Here is a 22,766-nt window from a genome sequence, read left to right as displayed (position 1 = left end):
CGACTGCGCGTCACTCGTCATTCGTGAGTGTTGAGTAAAAAGCCTTGCCATCGAGCACTCTCTAAGTTGGTGCGAAATCTCATGGCTTTTTCGGATGTTAGTCTTTTGTTAAAGCCTGTAATTGCTTCGGAAAAAACGAATCAACACCGCCCGCTGTTAACATGTTTTGAAGTCTTCCTGGGGTTTTGAGAAAGAAGTGAACTTGACTTTTTATCTTAAGGGAACAAAGAGATCTCTTAAAATAAAAGCCCTAACTTTTATTACCGGCTAGCGTGCCAAGCTATTTTTTGGACATCACTGGAGAAACTGCATATCAACTATGGGAAAAAGGAGGCATGATCCTACCCCCCACCCGGAATCCTGCTGATTATGAAACAATATGTACCTGAGGGGATTGTTTGGAAAATTTTCGAAACTTCCGGCTGGCAAGGATTCATGCTTTACAAACTTCGTCTTACTGATTAAAGATGTATGGGTCTATAATGCTAAGTCTTCTTCCTGTCAGCGGTCAGAGCCAGACAATTTTATAATTATACACCTGTAAAAACGTCCGTGATATGATCATTTAAATAAATATAGACACCTTTTCGTCTCGTTCTGACGAGGGAGTCGCTTTCCATAGCAAATTTATACGTTAATTTGGACAAGCTTTTTATTGTGTGCTTCGTGTTTACCGATGAATTGTCCACTAAAATTTCTTGGATTATAATTGAAAGATGAAAATAGGTTGTCGTAGTAACTAGAATTACACTTAATTGTTGGGCATTGTAATAGGAGCTACATCTATCCCATGGAAACGAGATAGAAAGCATTTGATCTTAAGGTTAAAGATTCTAAGAAGTAAGCTGCTGTTACTCAAATTTTTCACCACTGCTCAGTAAACTTGCATAGCTTAAAAAAAATCTCATGTGTAAGCCTTTTGTTCAAAATATTCACAAGAACTTTCTCTCTCCTAGAAAGCTTAATCATGGTCAGGATTCACGTTGTAATACTTTTCTGCTTCATTGGGGGTGCATGTGCGAGATCAGGTAAGCAAATCCAGGACTTTTGTAGGCTAATCAAATACATGTTGCCCTTCAGAGGTATCTGCTCCCCGCGTTTATCTACAGCAAATACTTAAAGCACATGAATTTTGTGCCATATTTGCAGTGTCATTTACGTTTTGGGAAAGAAAAAAGAGGAAGCTGTGTTTTCGACTGTCATAGCAATCTAATTCAGATCGACAAAGTTAACATCATGAAATGAAAAGTTCGATGAGCAGCGCAGATCAATTTTGGCCTGGTGAGATAAACGCATTAGTAAAACGGGGACGTCATAGAGAATTTCTCGTATTTCCAATTGGGATTCACAGCTGTATTTTCGTACTAATCTGAGAGAATTAATTACCTTAATGATGATATGAAATCTCCATCGCCCTACCCAAGCTAAATTCTTTGATTTAACTGAAGGCAGACACAGAATATAGTCGTGTTCACGAAATGAGGTAATGCAGGAAATGAGGCAGGAATATAAACAAAAGAGACACTCAAACAAAGCTAAGCAAGACGCACACTATTTGCACAAACTCATTGACCAACAGCAGTGCCATATACTCCGTCTTTATTATTCCTAAGGCTCAGTTCAATTTGCGTAAAATGTCCTGAGCAACAGGGTGATAAATGGTAGCAAGTGGTATAAATTTAAAATATCTAATAGGCATTATACCTAAAGTAATACATATTTTTTATTTTTAGAACACGTTCGTCTGGGGAGGTCCCAGTAGGGTGTAAAAATAACAAATCATTGTGCCAGAAATTGTTCTCACGAGACATTTCCTATTGATTTTGAAAATTCCTGTAAAACACGCTATTCTTGGTAGACCAGATACCAAGATTTTTCATAATTCCTTGAGATGGGCTTCCTTAGAAATAAGACCCTACTGGCGGTTTTAATTACACCTTTTGCTGTTCATTTCGAGAAAATACGCATTCATTTGCGTTAAGGGGCGAACAATTGCGTGGAAATACAATCATTAGAGACAAAATAAACCATCATTTGCACTTAAATCAGATACATTTACGATTTTTGCATTTTAATCAGCATTCAATAACAATTTTAGGCATTCTTAGGCGTCACTCGTCAAACAAAAGAGAAAACTTGCATTTACGCTAACATTCAAGTCATTTACACCATCTTGAAAGTCGATAGAGACAATACATAATCAATATAGTGCATAAACCATACATTAACATTTTATCATACTGTTTGTAAGTCAATAGCATTTCTGGACGGCATTGGTGAATGAATAGGAAAATCATTTATGCGCTTGTACAAACAATTAAGCTTTTTTTATTTTCAATATTCAAACATCGAATTCCAATTGAAAAATACCTATTCCAAAATTATCTTGTTTTGAATTTCAGTTTACCCTTCAATAATCTGTCTATTCAAACATTTTGGCAGATAGGTCTGCATAAAGCGGTACCATTGCGCACTTTTAGCCGCGGTTACAGTGTCAATGTTTCTATGCAGAGCTTCAAGTAGTTGTTGTGTTCGAAACTCCCCCAGTGAGATTCCTCCGGCTCTGGCCTCATCTCTGTTATCCTTGCGTCTTTGAATTTCCGGACGCGAGATGTCAGCCTTTGATCGCCGCTTTCAGACAGCTTATTGCCTGGTCCACGATGTTTAGGAAAGGACTGTAGGGAGGAAGCATTTTAAGCTCTGTGTTTGGGGCGGGAATGACCGGGTTTCCGTAGGCCGGTGCTCCGTCATACACAAAGATCACCTCGTCGGGATCTAGATTTGTCCTCGCCTGTGCCAGGAAGTTATCGAAACGCGCAGCAGTCATTCCGCCAAGAGCTACTAAGGAAAACACAAGTCCATTGATTAGCAAAATTGCCATTGTCACAGTCAAGTTTTGTCCTCGCTGGCCGCACACTTGACAGTACGCCCTCTCTCCCTGCCGCGCTCTACCGTGGCTTCTGGCCGTCCAGATGTTGTAGCCGCATTCGTCGACAAACACACAGTGGCGCACTACGGCATGGTTCATAAACCAGGTGGCGTAATGCACTCGCTTGTTCATCACATCAGGTCTGTTTCTGTCCGCAGGGAGGGGCCTTGCAAGTTTCACTCGGAAAAGCATCCCGTCTAATGTCCTTGCCACGGTCACATGGAGAAAAGATATATTTAGGTGTCCTTAAACATGGATCAATCCTGTCTTAAACTCAGGTTTAATAAGTTTAAGTTGATGTTTAAGTCACTTATACCTAGATTTAAGTTGGACTTAAACCTGGCTTATACTATCTTAAGGCTAAAACTTAATGCAGGTTTAAGTGCACATTAAATGTGTCCAAAACATTCCTGTATGTTTAAGTACTGTTTAATTGAAGTAAACAGAGCTCAAACATTTAATGTTGTCAAAGTACCATTTAATGCAAATTAATCTGATCAAAATGTGTTGCTTATTTTAGTTTTGAATCAAATTTGTGAAATCAGTGAAATATTGTTGTTTTGTTGTTTCATTACTAAACTGCCACCCACCAGGTCACATATCACACTAAACAATATATGTTTCAAGTTTCTTTTATTTTAAATTCACTGGTACACATTCTTAAAGCTACTGCCTATTTGTAATTAACCCTTTAACTCCCAGGAGTGATTAACAAGTAACTTCTCCCTAAAATATCTTGAACTTATCCAGCAAAGAGATAATGAGAATTCTCAAACTTATCAGGTATAGGTCTTTGTCTTGATATCACACCAGATTCTCATAACTAAGTTACTGGGAAATATGTAGCAGCTAGAGAGGATAGTTACCAATCAGACCTTGGGAGTTAAAGGGTTAAAATGTCACACATACCTAGCTTATTTATGCTTGACAGGAACAAATTTTCCCCATCATAAGTCAATAAATTTAACAATACTTGGAAGAAACTATCCCTGTGATCTAGATGACAATAATTTGTTCTAACAAAACAATTACTTCAGTTTGCCATTAAATACATGATAAATAAATGAATAAAAAGTAAAAAAAGTGTTAAGTATTTTTTCAATCACGACTCTTTGTTTATCTGCCTGACAGCCCAAAGTGGGCCAGCAGGTGCAGGCCTCTCCAACATGCCACCAACACTCCTTGGCTTAGCCATTGCCCTGGCATGGGGGGTCAAATTATTTTTGTAGGTTCTGTCTAGCCTGGCTTTTGCATTTGTCAAGCTTGTTCTTTCCCATGATAGCTTCTTGGTTACATATCTTGCCAGTTTCTTTTCTTTTTCACCAGTAATGAAATCTTCTTGCTCCTCATAATCTGATTCTTTGCTACTCATATAATCAATGTAAAGGATTTCACTATAATACTGTTTTTCTTTTGGTGTCATAGAAGCTTGTAGCATCTCATAGGATGACTGACGCCTTTCCAGTTTCTAATGGAACAAAAAGCAACAATTTAGTCATTATTTAGTTAATAACCAGACCAAATTATATCTATGAAACATATAATTTATTGTCAAATAGAAATACTTTTCTAACTCAAAATGATATCCCACAAAAGATATAAAATATGAAAATAACAATCAGCAATAAATAGAACTCCCAGAAAAAAATTCATGCTACAAAACAGTACTAAATTAAAGCAAACCCATGTTATTTGGTTAACTACCAGCAAGGTTGACTTTCCTAATTAATGTGTATTTGTACATCAGTTGTAAACATACCAGTCCTACTTACAGTGTATGACAAATTTGTGCATGGCATTGTTTCATTTTTTGTTGCTGTATATTATCCCACATTGTATTGTGGTACAATGCCATGCACAAATTTGCCACAGTATTAAACAACACTTGTTGTCAAACTGAATTGAAACGTTTGATTCAGAAGCCATGCTTCAGCCACACTATCTTGAAAATTTATTCTTGAATATAGGTTTAGCATGGCAAAAGCAAGACAACTTAGCTAGTCCTTACATTTAGCAAACGCCTGCTCCTTTTGCACTTTTCTTTATGCTCTTCATTTTTCCCTTTTCTTATCCTCTGCTCTCTTTCTTTAGTTGTTTTGAAGTACCGATAAAACTGAGCTGTTGAGTTAAAAACAATAATTATTATCGCTGCATGATATCCTAAAATTACAATACAATGACAAGTCTATGTGTATATGTAACATCAGCTTATGGATATATATTAATTAAAAGAATTAATGATGGTAATATTGTGTTTTCCCTCTTAGTTTTTAAGTTTTCTGTCCAACATATTTCAGAAAATTTGTTTGATTTTGCACAAGGTAAATGTTTCTTGTTCTAACTTGCACACAACATTAAAACTTGATTCCTGTAATGTAATACCTTCCATTTGTAAGTCAGTCCATAGGCAGCTTTCTCCTCCATGCTCTTTTTTCAGTACTTCTTTCACTTTTGTAAAAATACTCTAGTTTCTCTCTGACTGTGGACTGTAATAAAAATGAGAATGTTATTTTTGTTTTAAACAATAGCCAGAGGCAGTTATAATAATATTATTATTATTATTATTCAGCCAAAAAAGGAAATAATAATTCAAGTAAAGCAGTTATACAAGAGGGACAATTTTCTAATCACTGCTGGTACAGTGCAGAAGCTACATGCTTTTTACACCTTCAAACTGACATTAGGATTTCTGGTTCCTGGAGGGAAAAGATTTCTCAAAACAAAAATTTGCATGTATTAATCTATCAGCAACATAATAGTTGAAATAACAGATTCTAAAAGTTTACCACCTCCTACTCCCAATTTGAATATTTTACACTGGCCCCAGACTCTAAACACTGGCCTCAAAACAGATAACTAACAGTCCCTTAGAAGAAGCTGGTCAGAGAGATATTTAGTTCTTGGTGGTAAAGTTTTAATTCTAATATCTTGCATGCCATCTCTCTTAGTGCCTTGCTATTTAAATACATCATCTTTTGTATGGTAAAAAAATAACATACTCCTCATCAATGATGAAACCTTGTGTCACTTTTTTTTCTACCATCTTTTTGTAGATGAACCGAAACCGTTTCTGGAAGACAATATGGAAGAACATCATATGTCAAAAGTCAATTCAAACCACAAACTTGTTTATTTCTTTAATCAGGGTCAGCAGGGTTTTTGGGTAAACAGTACACAGTGGAATTTTAAACTGGGTAAACAGTATTTTTGCTAAATGCTTGCAAAATAGGCACAAGAATTCAGCACAAGGATGTTCCAACTTTGTGATAAGCACTAGAACCAACATCTACACATATTGTGCTTTAAGTTAACACAGAACACGCGTGATGGCGGAATGGCGGTGTCTTTGAAGACACGTTTTATGTTTCTGATACACCGCAACTGAAACTCTCAAACACAACTTAACGGTACTAAAGTTGAAAAAATTTATATCCTTAAAGTAATTAAAGAATATTTACCCTTAAGTCATTTGGAATCACAACATTTGATTCTCTGCGAGAGCTTTTAGAACGTTTGTTGCCTTTCTTCTTTGCCTGCCCTTCCAGACTCGCAAGTTGGTTCTTCAGCTTTGCATTTTCTTGCCGAAGGACTGCATTCGTATCTTCTAGTTTCTTTTGCCCTTCGAGAATCGAATCAATCCTTCTACTCATTCTTTCCATAAGAACAAGCTGTCTCTCTTGAACTGGATCGTTTGCAGCCATCATCCTATCGAGGAAGAATCCAAACACGTGCCCGCAACGAAACGAAACTCGAACGAACGACAGTGAAAGATCAAAAATCCCGCGATTATAGTTTTGGACATTTGATTGGCGTTCATACGGTATTTGTCATGCGCATAACGATCTCGGCCTCACTCTGGGGACGAGACATACCGCGTCCTCGATACAAACGCGCGCTTTTCAACGTTCAGTTAGAGATGTCTGGTGACGTTTGCAGTTCAGAGCTGTTTACTTCATGCTCAGAAACCCCGGTTTCCTTGTTCAGCAAAACCAATGCTTGGGAAGTTTTAATACCCTTTGTGTGTGGGACGCAAATAACTTTGAACCTAGAGCATCAAGCTACTTTTTGCCTGTTTATAGGATACACAGTCTTTTTGCTGGAGCTTATTTAACTCTTGACAATGTAAAACTCATGGCAGTTTGCCCTATTCCACGCCGTGCCATTATTTTACCAGCCAGTTATTAACATCAATCTACATTCACATGTCGTTGTTGTTTTTAATATATTTAACAATAAATATTATTCCCCTTAGTGGTGGTGGATATTTAATGAGCTGTGAAGTATATACCAAACCAGTGAGATAAAAGAATTATAAATTTATATTTCAGAACACTGCAAAAAAAAGTTTTTCACACTTCAGCTTAAGCTGGGAAGTGGATAGCACATGCATGTACTATCCTGAGTTTGAGTAGCCAATCAGAGCATGCAAAAAACACTGTCCACTGGTTTGGTATATACTAAAATTATATGGTTTTGAAGAAATGTACCTTATTTGCTCAGGTTAGTCAAATTCCCTGTGCAACCACCTTCCTTTAGTGAAACAGTTTCCAACACAAGAAATCAAGTCTCTTGTTCACAATCAACAAACACAGTTTCATTACCCAAAGAATTGAAAAAGCAATAAAATCAGTAGCGTGAAATATTGTGGCTTTACTAAATACATAATATTAATATTAATCTATGATTAATTCATTGAAGGTTGCTGGAGGCTGCTCTCGTATGGTTTCTGGTTCTGGTGAGAGATTATGTCAATAAAGTAGACTTGGTGTACACCAAAAGATTTGATGTGTTTTTAAGGTCCTTAAACACGGCATAAATATTATGATAAATTTAATGTTGTATTTAAGGCTCCTTTAACTAGACCTTAAATCTCCCCAATAGGTTTAACGTTAGATTTAAGGTGGTTTAAAGTAACCCTAAATCCTTCAAAGGATTTAAGTACGGTTAAAATGACTTAAACATAGCTTAAATCTCAATGTCGATTTAATTTGCATTTAAGAATGCTTAAACCTCGCCTAAACAAAGGTACATTTTTAAGTCATGTTTAAGTTTAGTAAACATGGCTTAAATTTGTCTTTGGGTTTAATAGTTGTTTAATTTTACTTAAATGACACTAAAATTTGGCATTTTACCCAGTGGGTGCGATCATGGATCTGAGGTTTTAGTGGTAGCCGCCTCCTAAGTTCACTGTTTATCCGAGCAAGTGTGAGTAAACAGTTTTCGTTTATGATTCCTTCTAGGCAATCTCTCATCTCTTCGTCCACGCGCACGTTGTTTCTACCTCCTCGTGGTCTTTCCTGGATCCTGCCCTCTCTGATGTAGCGCGCCACAATGCCTCTTGCCGTTGGTCGGTTCACTCCGAGTGTGTCCGCGACCACAAGATAATCTTCCTACTCGTCCTCAAATCCTCTCACGATTCTCTCTTTGTGTTCAAGTGATATTCGGTTTCTTCGTGGCATTTTGCCTGCGGTCAGAAAACCTTTAGAAAGCGAATGAAGGGGACGAAATTTACTGAATGCAAGTTCTGGCAAAATCGGTGTTCAGTTGAAAATCACTACTTGCATATTGAATATAAAAAACACTTGATTGTTTGTACGAGTACATTGATGATTGTCTCATTCATACTAATGCCGTCCAGGAATGCTATTGAATTGCAAACAGTGGGATAAAAATGTTAATGAATGGTTTATGCACTATATTGTTTGTGTATTGTCTCTATCGAATTTCAAGATGGTGTAAATGACTTGAATGTTAGCGCAAACGAAAGTATATTTTTCTCTTTTGTTTGACGAATGGCGCATAAGAATGCCCAAAACTGTTATGCTGATTAAAATGCAAAAATCGTTATTGAATCTGATTCACGCGCAAATAATCGTCTTTTGCCGTTAGTGAATGTATTTTCACGTAATTGTTCGCCTTTTCACACAAACGAATACGCATTTTCTCGTAATGAACAGCAAAAGGTGTAGTCTCCATATCTAACACTCTATTTAGCGAACGCACAACTTCTTTAAGATATTCAACTAGTTTACTTGGTAGTTTTACCATAATTGACGTGTATCTCATTCGTCCAAAAAAAAAAGACACATTCCATTTCTCAATGTAACCGAGATGTTTTCTCGCGAATGTCTTCTTTGTCTTGTCTCTAGCTTTGTATGCAGACGAGGATTTCAAAACCTGCAAAAGGACCTGGAAAAAGGTTGGATGTTATAGAGATCTGGTGGATGGTAAAAGGGCCCTCCCGAATCAAATGGTCAACATTCGTGATAAAAAGAGCAAGGTCTTTATCCCACCCAAGTTAGATTGGAACAAGTATCCGGAGTCGTTACACAAGTACGCGTCCGATGGTCTTGTAATGTTTTTGTGTTACTGATTTATGGTTATAGCCAAGCAAAAGAAAATGATGAGCACACTCCATAGTCTATCAGCCCTTGTTATTCTTTAAGCAGGGACGATAATCAATTGTCTTGCTTAGTCATCTAGTTTCTCTTCATACCATCACAAATGCGGAAAAAAGGTTCCTTTTTTCATGGGCTTGAATAAAAAACACTGCATCCTTCTAGCCTAATACATATTGTAAGGAGACAGGAAATTGAACTGGGGTGTTATTCTTTATTGATTTGAAAGCGTTCCTCAAGCAACACTTGAGTGGAACAATTACATCCTTCCGAAGTAATACCGATATTATCATTATCATTACTCCTTTAAATCTTTCAACAGCTTAAATCCTGACTGTGGTAGCTATGGACTATGTGGTTCATGGTATCTACCCTGCTTGATATTTAGTTATCATTCTATATTTTCAGTCTTGCTTGCCTGTGCGCTGAAAAAGCGCGCGAAAATGGCTACGATGCGTTTGCTCTTCAATTTTACGGCGAGTGTTGGAGTGGAGACAATGCCAAAGGTCGTTATGCGATGTTTGCTGCAGCCAAAGATGATAAATGCATTATGAGTGATTTCGGAGCCTGCGATATCAACTCTGAGGAAGAGTGTGTTGGGAAACAGAAAACAAATTACGTCTACGTTCTGGAGGAAGGTATCTCCTTTGATACATGTTTTACTCTTCTTCCCGAACACTTACGTAAAAACCTTTTGATTTACGCTAAAATGTTGCACATCATTCCGCATCATTTTTCAATTTTTTGAATTTTTTTCTTTTAGCAAATTACATTTTTCCGAATGAATGACCTCTTTCTAGGTCTGAGCCGTTTCTATCTCGGCTTATTTAACTTCATTATACTTCTTTCATTTTTTTCATGAAATTTTAGAACCAAGCGCACCCACTGATGGACAATGGAGTGATTGGGGAGACTGGACTCAGTGTGACAAGACTTGTGGAACTGGTAAACAGGTTAGGGAGCGGACTTGCACCAATCCGCCACCAGAAAATGATGGCAAAGGCTGCGAAGGGTCAGCGGAGGAGGTACAAGATTGCAAGCTGGCAGAATGTCGTAAGTTTTGACAAAAATCATTACTAAGTGGAATCTAAAAAACGCCTTCTCCGTCGCTGTTTGAGCTGAACAAGACGCGTAAAACTTCGGATTAATTGTCGTTTCTCTCCTCGAGTTCGATCTCTGTTTCTCCACAAAAATAAAGAAGATATATCTTGTTTCAATTCCTCACTTTATTGTAAATCCCCCAAAGGATCCAGATATAACACACACAGTGTGTCAATCTCGCCAAGCAATACTCGCAGAGCAATGATGAAGCACTTCCAGGAGACCAAATACCCTTAGTCTTAAAATATATTGAAAGGGATTCTCTTTTTCTTGAAACCTTTATAGAAGTCGCAATCTCTAAAGTTATCTGCTCTCAACGTGCTTCATGTTTCCTATTTTTGGGTCAGCAATTGATAAAGTGTACTGCGTTTAAAAAATAATTGTTATTGTTAATAATAATCATTATAATAATAATAATAATAATACTAACAATAATGCTTGGTGCTAACTTTCTTTGCTTTTCTCTTGTTCTTGATGCCTTAGTAATCATATCTGGATCGATACTCGCTTACTTTTTCTCCACGAGAGCCCAAACTCAACATAAGAAAAAATTTGGTAAGACATTCAGCTCAGTATCCAACTAATTGTCTTACCATTCAATTCTTACATAGCTATTGATGGAGGCTACACACCTTGGGAACCTGACACAGAATGCACCAAGACATGTGGAGGTGGCACGCAGAAACTGGTGCGAACCTGTACCAATCCTCCACCTCAACATGGAGGAAAAGACTGCGTCGGGCCGAACGAGAAAATTGAGCCATGCAACGAGTTTCCATGTGAGTAACAAACCACTTGACCCGTTTAAGGGCAGTTTAAAATATCTCATGAGGGCTAGGACCCTGATACTGTATCGGAAGTATTTAATGGTCATAGCTTGCATTTTCTGTTATTGGTGAAAATTTTTATTAATGTAGTAGCAATATCAGTTTGGCATACGAGATGCAGGCAATTGTGTCACAGATGTTCGCGTCACCTTTTTTGGCGTCTTCTCTGATTTTTAACTGAACTGGCGTAGGTGTCGATGGAATATATTTGCTTTAAACAATGAACAGAGAGGTAAATTGGGGAAAATTACACACTTGTCTTGTAGTAAGCGACTCCTCGAAGCTTTATTTCTGTTCAGGTTATCATTCGAGCAGCAAAGAATGCTATTGGTCTCTATTCTCTAACCCGCCAAATAATCTCGCAAACATTTTCAAAACCGACTGCCTTGTCTGGCAAAGCAGAGAAAACAGTCATTATGGCACCTCAACCGTGCCTCTACTCTGATAAATCATGGGTAATGACTCATCACAGAGCTAGCGCAGAATATTTTGTTCATAATATACTGATTACAGTGGAATATTTGAATAGCATGGGTAAGGATTGTGCTGGACTAAGAAGCGACTCTAAACCCTTCTCACTAGAATAGGGGTACAACGCAGATGCCGCTCACTAAAAAAATGATTTTGTCTCCACTACACAACAAATAACACAGTAGTGTACACCAAATAAGTTTATTTAGGGGAGCCTGCCGAGAACCAACCCGAGGCATATATAGTCCGGGGAATGCATACATTCATATATTCGCAACTGATATACCATATACAATCCTGATATACAGTCAATTCCTTACACATTAAAAAAAAAGGTATACATTACTAACATGCAAACTTCACCAAGTCTGGATTAACAGAGATGGGCAACCGCTTACAAGGGCATAACTACGGTTATACAGAGGCCAGAAAAACCCTGCCAGAAAAAACCCCCTTGAGGAAAAAACATGACAGGAAATCTGGGTAGGAACCATGGCCCAAAGTCAGAGCAGTTGGCAGCCCATCCTACGAGGCTTCACAGCTAAAGAAAATATGTTTTCAAACTAAAATAAATTTGTCATCAGCCAGAGGTGAACGGTTGGTTCTGAGGCCTAGATGGACACCACGTGCTATACTTTCCCTTATATACCACTGCATCATTACCCATGATGCTCGGGCCTAAGGCCCAGGCCTTGTCGTATCTCGTGCCGACAAAATATTTATTTCTGCCTTATTCGCAGACTCATTCGTCAGAAATACCATTTTCCATAGATCTTGAACGAAAGGGTTAACCTGTTATTTGATGCAATATCTACGACTTATTTCCAGGTCCCACCCCATGTACTCGCACTCTAGATCTCGCAGTGATCCTGGACGCAACTAAAAGCGTGGGAAAGATAGAGTTTGAGAAATCCAAGGATTTCGCACTGGCACTTGTGAATTGCATGAACATCTATCCCGGTGGAACGCATCTTGGACTTATGGTGTACAACATCAACGCTACGATCCTAATAAAGTTTAATGAGGAGGACAAGCAGGACCCTGTGATCGTTAAAAGTATTTTAGACCAAACGAACAAGCTCAAAGGAAGAACCTTCACCGATAGAGCCCTGATCAAGGCCAACGATGAGCTCTTTATCAGTGAGAGTGGAGATCGATCTCAAGCACCAGATGTGCTTGTTTTGGTAACAGATGGACGCACCAATAAGGACAGTGTACCATACGATGTCGTACTGGCACCACTCAAGGTTGGTTTGTTAAATATTTCTTGATAGGTCTATGTGTGATTTATGACCAAGCAAGATTTGAGTTGTCAACTCCTCGGCTGTTGGGCTCGGAATAATTTCACTTGATTTGGGTCATTTTGAGTAATCTGCGTGAGAAGTCATCATCCAATCTGTTTTCTGTTGGTATAAATCTACTCTGAGCGTTCTATTGCAAATGCTGTTATTTGATTGGCTGCAATATTCGCTATCTACTCAGTGGACACTAGGTAAAGCGAGTGGCCTAACAGCATGCAGTTGTAAACAAAATAATATATAAGTAGTTGAAACAATTAGATTATTCAATCTGAACTTCTATGCGTGTCTATAGTTGATTTGGGCTGCGCCCAAATCATCGGCTATAAAGCGATGGGGATACGAGGCTCATAGTCTAATTGTTAATTCAACGATAAGAGCAATTGGCCACGCGAGTTGCTAAACCCCTTTGAATGCGGGAAAACACTCGACAAGGTTGTAAGTCACTCTTCTTTCGACTCGAGGAATGCACAAACTCTTCTCGTGTTCTTCCCACTTTCCACGCGGGTTAGTGTCTGATGCCGGGAAATAGATTTCATTAGAAAGTGCGCTGTGCGGTTTGATCAGAACGGCGCAAACAAGTTGCAAGACAAAACTGGCCGATGTAACACCCCAACAGGGTCCTCACGGCCATGAGGATTTACTGACCTACCCTATTATATGGATTTCTTCTTAATTCGCAGGAAAAAGGAGTCAAAATTATCGCTGTTGGTGTTGGTGAAAATATTAAGGTCGAGGAGCTGAAAACGATCGCTATGGGCAAAGACGAGAACGTCATCAAAGTTCACGATTTTGACAAACTGTTCTACCAACTGCAAGATATCATCGATTCTTCCTGTCAGTCGAAATGTAAGTGACACTTCAAAGGCTAAAAAACAATTTCGCGCTAAGTGCAAAGGGATAATGTAATGATTACGTCAGCAGCTGAGCTACTACGCACCTACCTCTCCCCTAACCCGACGACAGGCAACTAGTAACAAGTTACAGAGTTAGGATCAATGTTGGACTAAGGGAATAATGGGCGGGAAGTTGCTCAGATACCAACATTTATCGGTTATTTTCAGAAAAAGTTGTTCATCATTTCAAAGACTAAAAGATTAAAGTCGAGATCCTTCCTTATCCTTTGCCACTCCTGAAATATAATTGGATTAGTATATTTTTAAGAGTCATTCAATTTTTTTAAATGACATCTTATTTCAACGCACTAAAAGAGAAAAATGACACTCTAAAAACTTTCTCTCTCACAAAATCATTATTCTGCTTTACTTTTTTAGAGGGATCGTGCATTATCCATACCAACAGTCACCAACTAGCAGCATCCGTTTTTGCCGATTAAAATAGTTTTGTAGACTACATATACACGGGGAAAAGGCAATAAAACGGCAAAATTAATGAAAGTATGTGGTGTATTTTTGTTCGGATGAAGTGGACATAATTTCCCTTTTTCTCGAGACTCTATTCATTTGATTTTCCGCACAAAACCCATTTTGGCTAAAACACTGACTTCTGGAGCCTGCGGCAAGGCCTTTTAAGCCCGTTACATTTGAGTGTTGATATTTAGGGACCCGATATTTAGGGGCCTAAGAATGCTTTAGTGTCACACCAGAGTACGCTGTGGTGTTCCACCTCATTATATACCTTATCGAAACGGCCAAAATGTCCAAAATTCTTTACATTCGCCCTGACCAACGGTTAACGCTCGAAATATCAGCTTAGAAGTTCTTTACGGTGGTTTATTCATATTATCGACTCTGTTGAAAAAACCACATTTTTTTTCACGGTCGTCGAGATTGACCTCTTATCTGCGCTTAGAGCAACTTGTAGTAGAACCGGATCAGGATCCTAGTGGCTCTCATCCGGTGGCGCTCAAACAGGGCGTATTCCGATTTCTCTTGCATGAAGTGACTATGCAGAAGTATTGCTACTCTTTGATTTGACTTGCACATGTATAGGACTTCTAAAGATCCTGATAAGATTCCCTCAACTGCACCCTCTTATGACGTCGGTCATGTGTCTTGTCCAGAAACTCTGGATTTCACAAGAAATATGCACATCCCGTTGCTATCAACTCCTTGTTTACTGTGAGGTTCGTTTTCCTCGAGGAAAAGGGTGAGAATTTTGCAAGAAACTTATGAGTGGTCTTGCGGCTGCCTTGCCGAGTCAGTAGGTGAAAAGTTCCTTTCATCAAAGATTCTATGTCTTTCTCTTCTTTGATCAGAGCGTAATTCAGTTAGCTGCTCCAGGAGCTTTGGACACGTTCTTATCAGATGACTTTGCGACCCACATTTGTGACATGTTCGTTCGACTCGCCTCGCATACGGACAGTTTTTCATTCTGTGTCCATTCATGTTGCAGTTGTAACAGAGACTCGTGTACTTTCGCGCGCCTTTCTTAACGCGGCATTTTCGTGACAAGCTTCTAACGTTTCCGCCATCCGGGGAAGTCACAAAAACAGCAATCGTTCCTTTATCTGAACTGACTGTTTTGAATTGAACTTTCTCTCCTTCCTCGAGGCTGCGGTATCCTTTTGATTTTATGGCGCTCTAAAAATGAATTGAGATCAAAGAGTTAAGTAATGAACAGTTGAAAACAAAATCCCTAGCCATAAAGTAGACAGCCGTAGTACCATCGATGAAAAGCTACATCATTAGATACATGTATCAGAAGCGCACTCAACTAATCCCACGAAGCAGGCCTGCCCACGAACAAATAAAAATAGTTTTTAATTCGTTTCTCATTGGCTGAAATGAGTATTTTTACTCTAAAGCCTAGTCTAAACCACGCCAGATAAATAAATGTTTTGAGAACGCAATTGTATTTTCCACTGTCTAGCCCACCGTCTCCGCTGATAACGGTCAATCATTGTCCAACAAATTCGAAACTCTTCGAAAACACCTTTCATTACGGATGTATTTGAAAACAGCAGCTTTGCGTTCAAGTGAGAAAAACAGTTTGAAAACCGACCTTTTTTGAAATCGCTTACCATTACTTTACGTTTTCCCAAGGATGCATTCAATCCTTTTTGCAAACGGTAATCGTTTTAGTGAGCACGGAAAACATTAATCAGTTTCCTGGTGCGAACAAGAAACTTTTGAGTCGTTTTCAGGGTGAAAGCGTCATCTTAAAATTCATCTAGCGCAGTATGTCCGAGATCAACCGTTAATATATACAAGAATTATCATTCCTTTGAAACTGACATCACAAATTGCCTCATTGCCGGTAAAATACGCTTAATACGTCATGCTTAAGTAAGTGTAAGTGAATGAAAATTTAGTAGGAACCAAGCAGTATTTGCGGTCAATTCTGGACCAAAGGTGGACGGAGTTGTTGTCTTCCAGACTCTTTTATTTCGCCTAGTTTCACTGGATGGCGCTAGGCTTGAGAAGAAATCAAATAAAAACAAAAAAACCTTTCAAGTTTTGCGACCTCAGAAAGAAAAACAAAAATATTTTTTTTATAACAAAAACAATGAGTCATCATATAACTGAAAAAAGAAATCTTGGCGGCATCTCGGGTCACAAATACAAAAATACAAACGGACCAAAAAACAAACATTTATTTTTTGCGGGAAACCTATTCTCATAACCCCAGTAGGTTCAATCTCTCTTCTGCGAAATTTGATCGATGGCGCGCTTCTTTCAACCTTAGCTTTAGTGATCGGCAATTTATGCAGTGAGAACAAAGCTGTTGTTTGTTTTTCTTCATACTGTATGCACGCGCAAAGTTAAATAATATTCAAACAGTAAGAAATATTTACAGCTGTCTAAGGTTTAATAAATTTCAGCTGCAGAGTTAGAAATTAGACGAGATTTTTGAAGGTATTTCAAAAAATACACGCCAGAATAACCCAAGATACTTTTTGGGGTAAACATTCTGTACAGAAAATGTCCGGCTTTAAATTTCATACGCTATTTCTGAGAAAAAAAAAATTCTTTTGCGGAGATCAAGTTCCTTCGGCTTTAGGAGATGAATAGACCTGAAAATTAAATTAACTGCGCGACCGGGGGCCATTGTGGGAAGAGTAGACAAAACAAAAGAAAGAACTAAGTATAACCAAATTAAAATTGAACGCGAGTATTTCATCATTGATGATAAACTTGTAAAATGAATCAATATAAAAAATTATGGAGCGTCGATGCAAGCAAAAAATTTTCAGTGAAGATGAAATATTTGGTAACAGCAAACAGGAATCCTCAGACGAACGGCCGTTAATAAACTAGAGGGCTTTTACATGAAAATATGAAAATACGAGTTCTCTAATTAATGTCGCGTTTCCAAATAGAGTTGGACAAAGATATGTTAAGCATAAAATATTTTCTGATTTTGTGACAAATTCCAGCGACAAAATAAATCACCAAATATAGATAACTGTCACTTTTTTCCTTGTTCAGGTCAGATGAAATTTGAGCCGGAGAAATAATTATCGTTAAGCAATGAATAATTGATTACTGGAAGTGCTTTTCAGAACACAAAAACAAAAATTTTGAGTAATACTTGTACACCGCAAAAATACCCAATATCGTCGTTGATGCAACATAGAAAATCAGACAATCCTCTCAACAGCATAAAAACACGGCGATCATATCAAACTTCTTGAAATAGATTTGCGTACGCGTCTTACTTGGTGAACAAAGACATCTCCTTTCGCATCGTCTCTTGTAATAAAACCGAACCCTTTGGCAAGATTATACCATTTTACCGAGCCAGTAATTAGCTGATCTTGGCCTTTGGTATCTTCGCCTTCTGTGAACGAAGAGTATTTTCTGATTTTAGTATGGACAGATGAATCTTGGGCACGCACCAGCTGTCAAACAAAGGCATGCCTTTGTTGGCTGGGAAGCTGTAATGTGTGTCAGCCTTAAATTTTAGTTTCTTGCGCAAAGGCAAAACAACCCGGCTGAAATGAAAACCTCTTTCAAAATTTCAGTAAAAGAAGTTTCTTAGGCTTAAGAGAAAGTCTGAACTTCTAGTTTCTTAGCAGAAATTTGTTTACTGCTCTTCAATGCCTCTGTTGTTAAACCGCGAACAAATATTGTCCTCGATAAAGATTTAATTTAGAGAAAACTTCATCTCGGTTTATGTAATGATTCGATTTATCAATCAGAGCTAGGCTGTTCTAAAAGGAACGCTGGAAGCTTCAAAAATTCAATATTATAGAACATAAACGATCTAGATACCTGACATTTGCCCAGAAGTCTTTTGTCACCAGAACTGAATGGAATCGCTACTGAAATATGCGAGCGATCTAAAGAATACATCAAGATTTACCTAAATGTGGCGTACGTTTCAGTGGCCATTTCTATCAAAAAGCCGCGGAGACGATGAAATGCTTCTTATCTATCACTGAATTGTGGCATATTTAATAACTCGAAGCCCTGGGCTTTCGTTTATCTACGAACCAATGGGACAACTCATCTACAACTCGTAAGTAATCTTATTTTAGCGCTACAAAGAAAAGTGTGTCAACAATAATATAAAAGAATAACTGATTTATAGCATGCCCCGGGAAATTCTGCTTTCGATTGGCTTCTCCTGATTCCGGTTTTTGATGGCGACACAGGCAATTATTCAAAGCTGTTCTTTGTAATGCGACTCGCGATAAGTGGCGTTTTCAAGGACGATATCAGTAGTTGATATCATCGAAAAAAGAACACCTGAGAAAATTTGAACTTTTTTTGAAAATCGTGTAAAGTACTTTTTATGAATATCAAAAAATTTTAATGTTTGTTGGCGGTTTCATTGACTGCTCTTACTTGGGTTATAACTTTTAATTATTTTTCCACGTTTCATATCTGCTAATCCATGCACTAGAGGCCATGGAGATAATTCTAACGATAACGCATTTGTTGGCCGAAGGTAAGATTACTGTGGGAAAGCTTTGAATAGTCATTGAAATAATCCAGGTGTTGTCTTCGACGTTTCCTGCAGATGATCGAAAATGATCCGCGGAAAATGTTTACCGCACTTTTTCAAGCCTTAATATTCTTTCTCTTTTTTTGTTTTTGTTTTTAGAAATGAACCATGTTAAAAAAAAAGTAATTCGCGATTGTTTGATATTTATTCCAATTCCAAATTTCGTTATGAAGTTTGCTCTTGTGATCGAGTAGTTAATTGAAAAAATAATACCGACCGGCATGATAGTGGTATGACGAAAGAACAAAGAAGAGATAAGCTAGCGAACGTGACAAACGGTTCGATTATCTCTCATTTTGATTTAGAGGCATCCTCATCCCCAGGCTACTTTTCCCATTTTAGAAGGGCATCGGCACCCTGGGCACGAAAGTGGCTGTAACTTTTGAAGAGGAATGGGCCCGTGGTTCTCCCGCACAAGGCTAAGCGATGACAGGAATAAAACAAAGTTTCTACCCAATGAAAGCTCGCTTGGTCGGCATGTAAAGGGAGAGGAGACGGTAAAAAATATATTGAGCGCGCGGGGGGCACAAAGTGCTACTCACAATCGATAGGGTCTGAGAGCGACGAACATGATTCTCATGCTCTTCGCCCTCAATATACTTTTCATCTCTCCTTCCCTTTCTATGCCAGCTATCTCGCAGGGTCATCCTACCTCGGACAGTCGAATATCAAAAAATTGTATTTAAATAAATGGTTTCTGACTAAAACTATTTTATCGTCTTTTCGCTTTCGGTGAATCTTTCCAGAAACCCGATCTTGTAGTTTCCCAGAAGTTTCTGGAGGAAATTCCAGGTAAAACTTTCAGATTCTTCGTCACCGGCGTCTTTGCGAGGATCTCCGACGTTAGATTCCATTATTCCATATCCATAATTCTTGACGACTCTATCGACTTCCTTATGAAAGTTTGCGTGAACTTTTTGTTTATTTAGAATGGGTACGATCATGTTGAATTTATCGATTTTTTTATTAGTGTCCCGCAACTTGTCGTGAAATTCCTTAAGATGACGCTCCCACTTATCGGTTGAAAGTAAAGTCAAAGGACTAGGTCCCAGTTTCTTTCGTTTCTGCAAAAGGTTCTCTCTGTGTCTCTCAATATCAAGTCTGATCTCTTTCTCAAGCGCAATCCATTCGGGTGCAAATCCTGAATCGATCAATACTTTATTGAGCCTTCGAGTTGTTGAATCTGAAAGCATCATGTAAATGAAAAAAAAAAAATTGTGTATGTAATTAAATTGAATGAAGGGCACTCAAGAAGATAATAAATAATTGACTGACATATTAATTAAGAAAACGATGACATGACCCCTTTTCCTAAAAATTACAATTACATATTATAAAATATTTGAGGCCCGCAAAATAATTTATTTAGAACTAAAATAACTCCAGCCAGGTTGTATTAATAACACATGGATAACACATGGCAAGGGTTAAGTGGGAAAGAAAGAAAAGATGGGAAAGGAAGTTTGGAGAAGTCCCCATCTCAATCTTTCTCCCTGACCATTATATCTCAAATCTTATACCAGCAACAATGGCTGTCATGCTGTGGAGATGACTGAGAATGAATCATGATTCCAACCCCAAATAAACACAACCTTCATCAAGGGTTGATACCAGAAGATTTCTTTGCTGTCTAATCATCTACTACATTGGCACAACATCCATAGAAGCAACTCGTTACCAATCTAATCAAGGGTATGTTACCTACCAATATAGACATCCTGCTCAAGCTTAAGTGGTTTTCCACTTCCTGCTAGGTTTTTAAATTCTCCTTTGGACATGGCCTCCTGAATGAGGTCCTCCACTAGTCTGTCGATGACCTTGGAGTGCTTTGATCTTCTTATAGCCCTCTTTTCAGGTTCTGCAATGGATGTTTCTTGCTCTCCCAAGTGCCCATATTTATGATCAATCACTTTGTCTGAAGCTCTCTGCACACGGTGCTGTTGATACTGCTTCTGTCTCTTGGAGGGTGAGCCAAATCCAATTCCCTCATATTCTAAGTATTGCCTGAAAATCAATTTTACAATCAAATTGAAAAGGTGAAATAACTCAAGTGAGAGACTACCAGAAAAATTTCATCAAAGCCTTATTTAGGGTGACGATGAATGTGATCATAATTTTTGATGAAATAAATTTCATTTGACCAGCGGTCAAAAATCAAGCAAATAAATGATTCTTGCAGGTGAGCTGCAATTTAAGCAATTGCAGGAAAGAAGCCTGAAAAATTTTAGACTTTGACAGGATTTAAACCTGTGCCTCCCAGATATTAGTTAGGTGCAACTAATAACTTAGCTATGAAAGCCATTGGTTGGAAGCAAGGCAAATTGGGTTCTACTTTCCAGTGGAGGAATTTGATTTATTTTTAAAAAATTGTGATCAACTTCCTCCAAGATGAATGTAATATCAATGCAAAGAGTGGAGACCTGGAGGATTATGGTGTGAGGGGGACACTCTCATGTTACTGTCCTGTCTACAAACAAACCACTCATCTAATTGCAAGTAGGTCACTGAAGTTGAACTGAAGACTAATGAGAAAAACATCCAGCTAACAACCATAGTGGACCTCTCAATCCATTTGGCTAGATAGAAGATGTTAGGAACTTCTTGAATTAAATCGGTCCTTGACTGAAGATTTGTCAGATTATTTTGACTTTTGCCCCCGGAAACTTTCATATAAAAGACAAAAATTCATAAGTGCAATGTAGATCAAATCTAGCGACACCTGGCCCTGAAAAGACTTCATTTCCCCCTATGAAGCTTTACTTCAAAACGTATACAAAACAAAGCGGAAAAAAGAAAAGGCTACTTGTCTTTTCATGAGCGTGGGAAAAACAAAAATCATACGGTCAACATAGGGAATCGAACCACTGGTATGAGGTGCGATGCTTTAAAGAGGCTCAGATTCGTTTTCTTTGACCCACGCTCGTGAAAGGACGACTTACATCTACTGAGTTCAAAACCTACAACCCTTCCTAGTCTTAAACGAAAAAAGTGGTAATTATATTGATTATATCGACAAAGAAGTGGAAAAAAAACATTTTGTCTTAAACAGGGTTGGGTGATGATTTGAAGGTCTCAGAGACATGAACTTAGCTGAGCTGACAATAAGCGACCTTCCCCCTCCTGCTGCTAAAAGATCTCCATCTACCCACTCGTTGTTTGTAAATTTGATAACAGTTGGTGGAAGACAGTACCTATGTTGTGGTGCCGTGTGATGAATATCAAATATATCCTTCTCGAACTCTTGATCGCTTACTTCTGAGCTTTTCTGGGACGCACTTGTTACATGATCCATGACCACTCTATAAGCATGTTCTATTTTTGAAAATTTTGCTGCATCAGCCGTGTTTCTTCCACAATCCGGGTGATATAATTTGGCGAGCTTCAGATAAGCTTCTCGCACATCTATTATAGTAGCGCTCCAATCTACTCCCAAAAGAAGATAACAGTCCTTTACCTTGATGCTCCGTTCCCAGGTACATAGCATACGGTATTTTTTGGTAAATAAGAAGTAGCCTTGTAACATCGCATATGTTTTATTTCTATAAATGCGCGACAAAATGCAGTGGAATTTACCGGGAATTTGGGAAGCCATCTTTGTTGTTACGAAGGTTGTTATATAATCATACCATTACATAATATACAGCTGCTTAATTATCGCAACCGCTGACAATCGAAGAGCGCCTGCCGTCATCGACCTTTTGAACGAATTTTTTTCCTTCCTATTGACCTACTATCGTTGTTAAATTTCTTGACAGATCGGGAAAAAAGGACTTCATATGAGCATCATGAAAATTAGCGAGTGACACAATTATTTCGGTAAGGTAAACTC

At 38.3% G+C, this 22,766-nt stretch overlaps 4 protein-coding genes and 1 pseudogene across 14 annotated transcripts in view; 1 reads left to right on the top strand and 4 right to left on the bottom strand.

The window, feature by feature from the left end:
• LOC113686001 (coadhesin) overlaps positions 1-14,421 on the top strand; it is a 27,335-nt gene extending 12,914 nt beyond the window's left edge. For 3 of the 11 annotated variants that reach the window (XM_027203763.2, XM_027203697.2, XM_027203626.2), the window contains exons 2-9: positions 957-1,028; positions 9,079-9,262; positions 9,736-9,965; positions 10,198-10,380; positions 11,040-11,207; positions 12,555-12,973; positions 13,708-13,873; positions 14,299-14,421. In XM_027203763.2, the coding sequence (XP_027059564.2) occupies positions 968-1,028; positions 9,079-9,262; positions 9,736-9,965; positions 10,198-10,380; positions 11,040-11,207; positions 12,555-12,973; positions 13,708-13,873; positions 14,299-14,300 (1,413 nt within the window). In that variant the 5' untranslated portion in view covers positions 957-967 and the 3' untranslated portion in view covers positions 14,301-14,421. Of the gene's footprint in view, positions 1-751; positions 841-956; positions 1,029-9,078; positions 9,263-9,735; positions 9,966-10,197; positions 10,381-11,039; positions 11,208-12,554; positions 12,974-13,707; positions 13,882-14,298 lie in introns of those variants that run through there. The other 8 variants (XM_089180938.1, XM_089180939.1, XM_089180940.1 and 5 more) reach the window with 5 other exon arrangements.
• On the bottom strand, positions 2,287-8,388 carry LOC149041714 (uncharacterized; annotated as a pseudogene).
• Positions 3,903-6,674, bottom strand: LOC149041715 (uncharacterized). The gene is made up of 5 exons (XM_089180946.1): positions 6,388-6,674; positions 5,929-5,999; positions 5,312-5,415; positions 4,938-5,047; positions 3,903-4,397 (listed from the first exon to the last, which is right to left on the bottom strand). Exons 3-5 carry the CDS (start codon positions 5,316-5,318, stop codon positions 4,032-4,034), a joined length of 483 nt encoding a protein of 160 aa, XP_089037072.1. The 5' UTR covers positions 5,319-5,415; positions 5,929-5,999; positions 6,388-6,674; the 3' UTR covers positions 3,903-4,031.
• LOC113686400 (uncharacterized) lies at positions 14,258-18,474 on the bottom strand. Its single transcript, XM_027204125.2, has 3 exons — positions 18,202-18,474; positions 17,646-17,767; positions 14,258-15,567 (listed from the first exon to the last, which is right to left on the bottom strand). The coding sequence occupies exons 1-3, from the start codon at positions 18,206-18,208 to the stop codon at positions 15,154-15,156; spliced, it is 543 nt and encodes a 180-aa protein (XP_027059926.2). The 5' UTR covers positions 18,209-18,474; the 3' UTR covers positions 14,258-15,153.
• On the bottom strand, positions 18,365-22,674 carry LOC113686300 (dnaJ homolog subfamily C member 28). The gene is made up of 3 exons (XM_027203941.2): positions 22,129-22,674; positions 20,643-20,941; positions 18,365-20,120 (listed from the first exon to the last, which is right to left on the bottom strand). The coding sequence occupies exons 1-3, from the start codon at positions 22,527-22,529 to the stop codon at positions 19,645-19,647; spliced, it is 1,176 nt and encodes a 391-aa protein (XP_027059742.2). The 5' UTR covers positions 22,530-22,674; the 3' UTR covers positions 18,365-19,644.
• Between the last annotated feature and the right edge of the window lie 92 nt (positions 22,675-22,766).

This window comes from Pocillopora damicornis, chromosome 8 (genome assembly GCF_964200805.1).
Source record: "Pocillopora damicornis chromosome 8, jaPocDami1.2, whole genome shotgun sequence".
In the NCBI taxonomy this organism is placed as follows: Eukaryota; Metazoa; Cnidaria; class Anthozoa; order Scleractinia; family Pocilloporidae; genus Pocillopora; species Pocillopora damicornis.
Note: the sequence above shows the minus strand (reverse complement) of the source record. Positions and strands in the feature narration are given on the sequence as shown.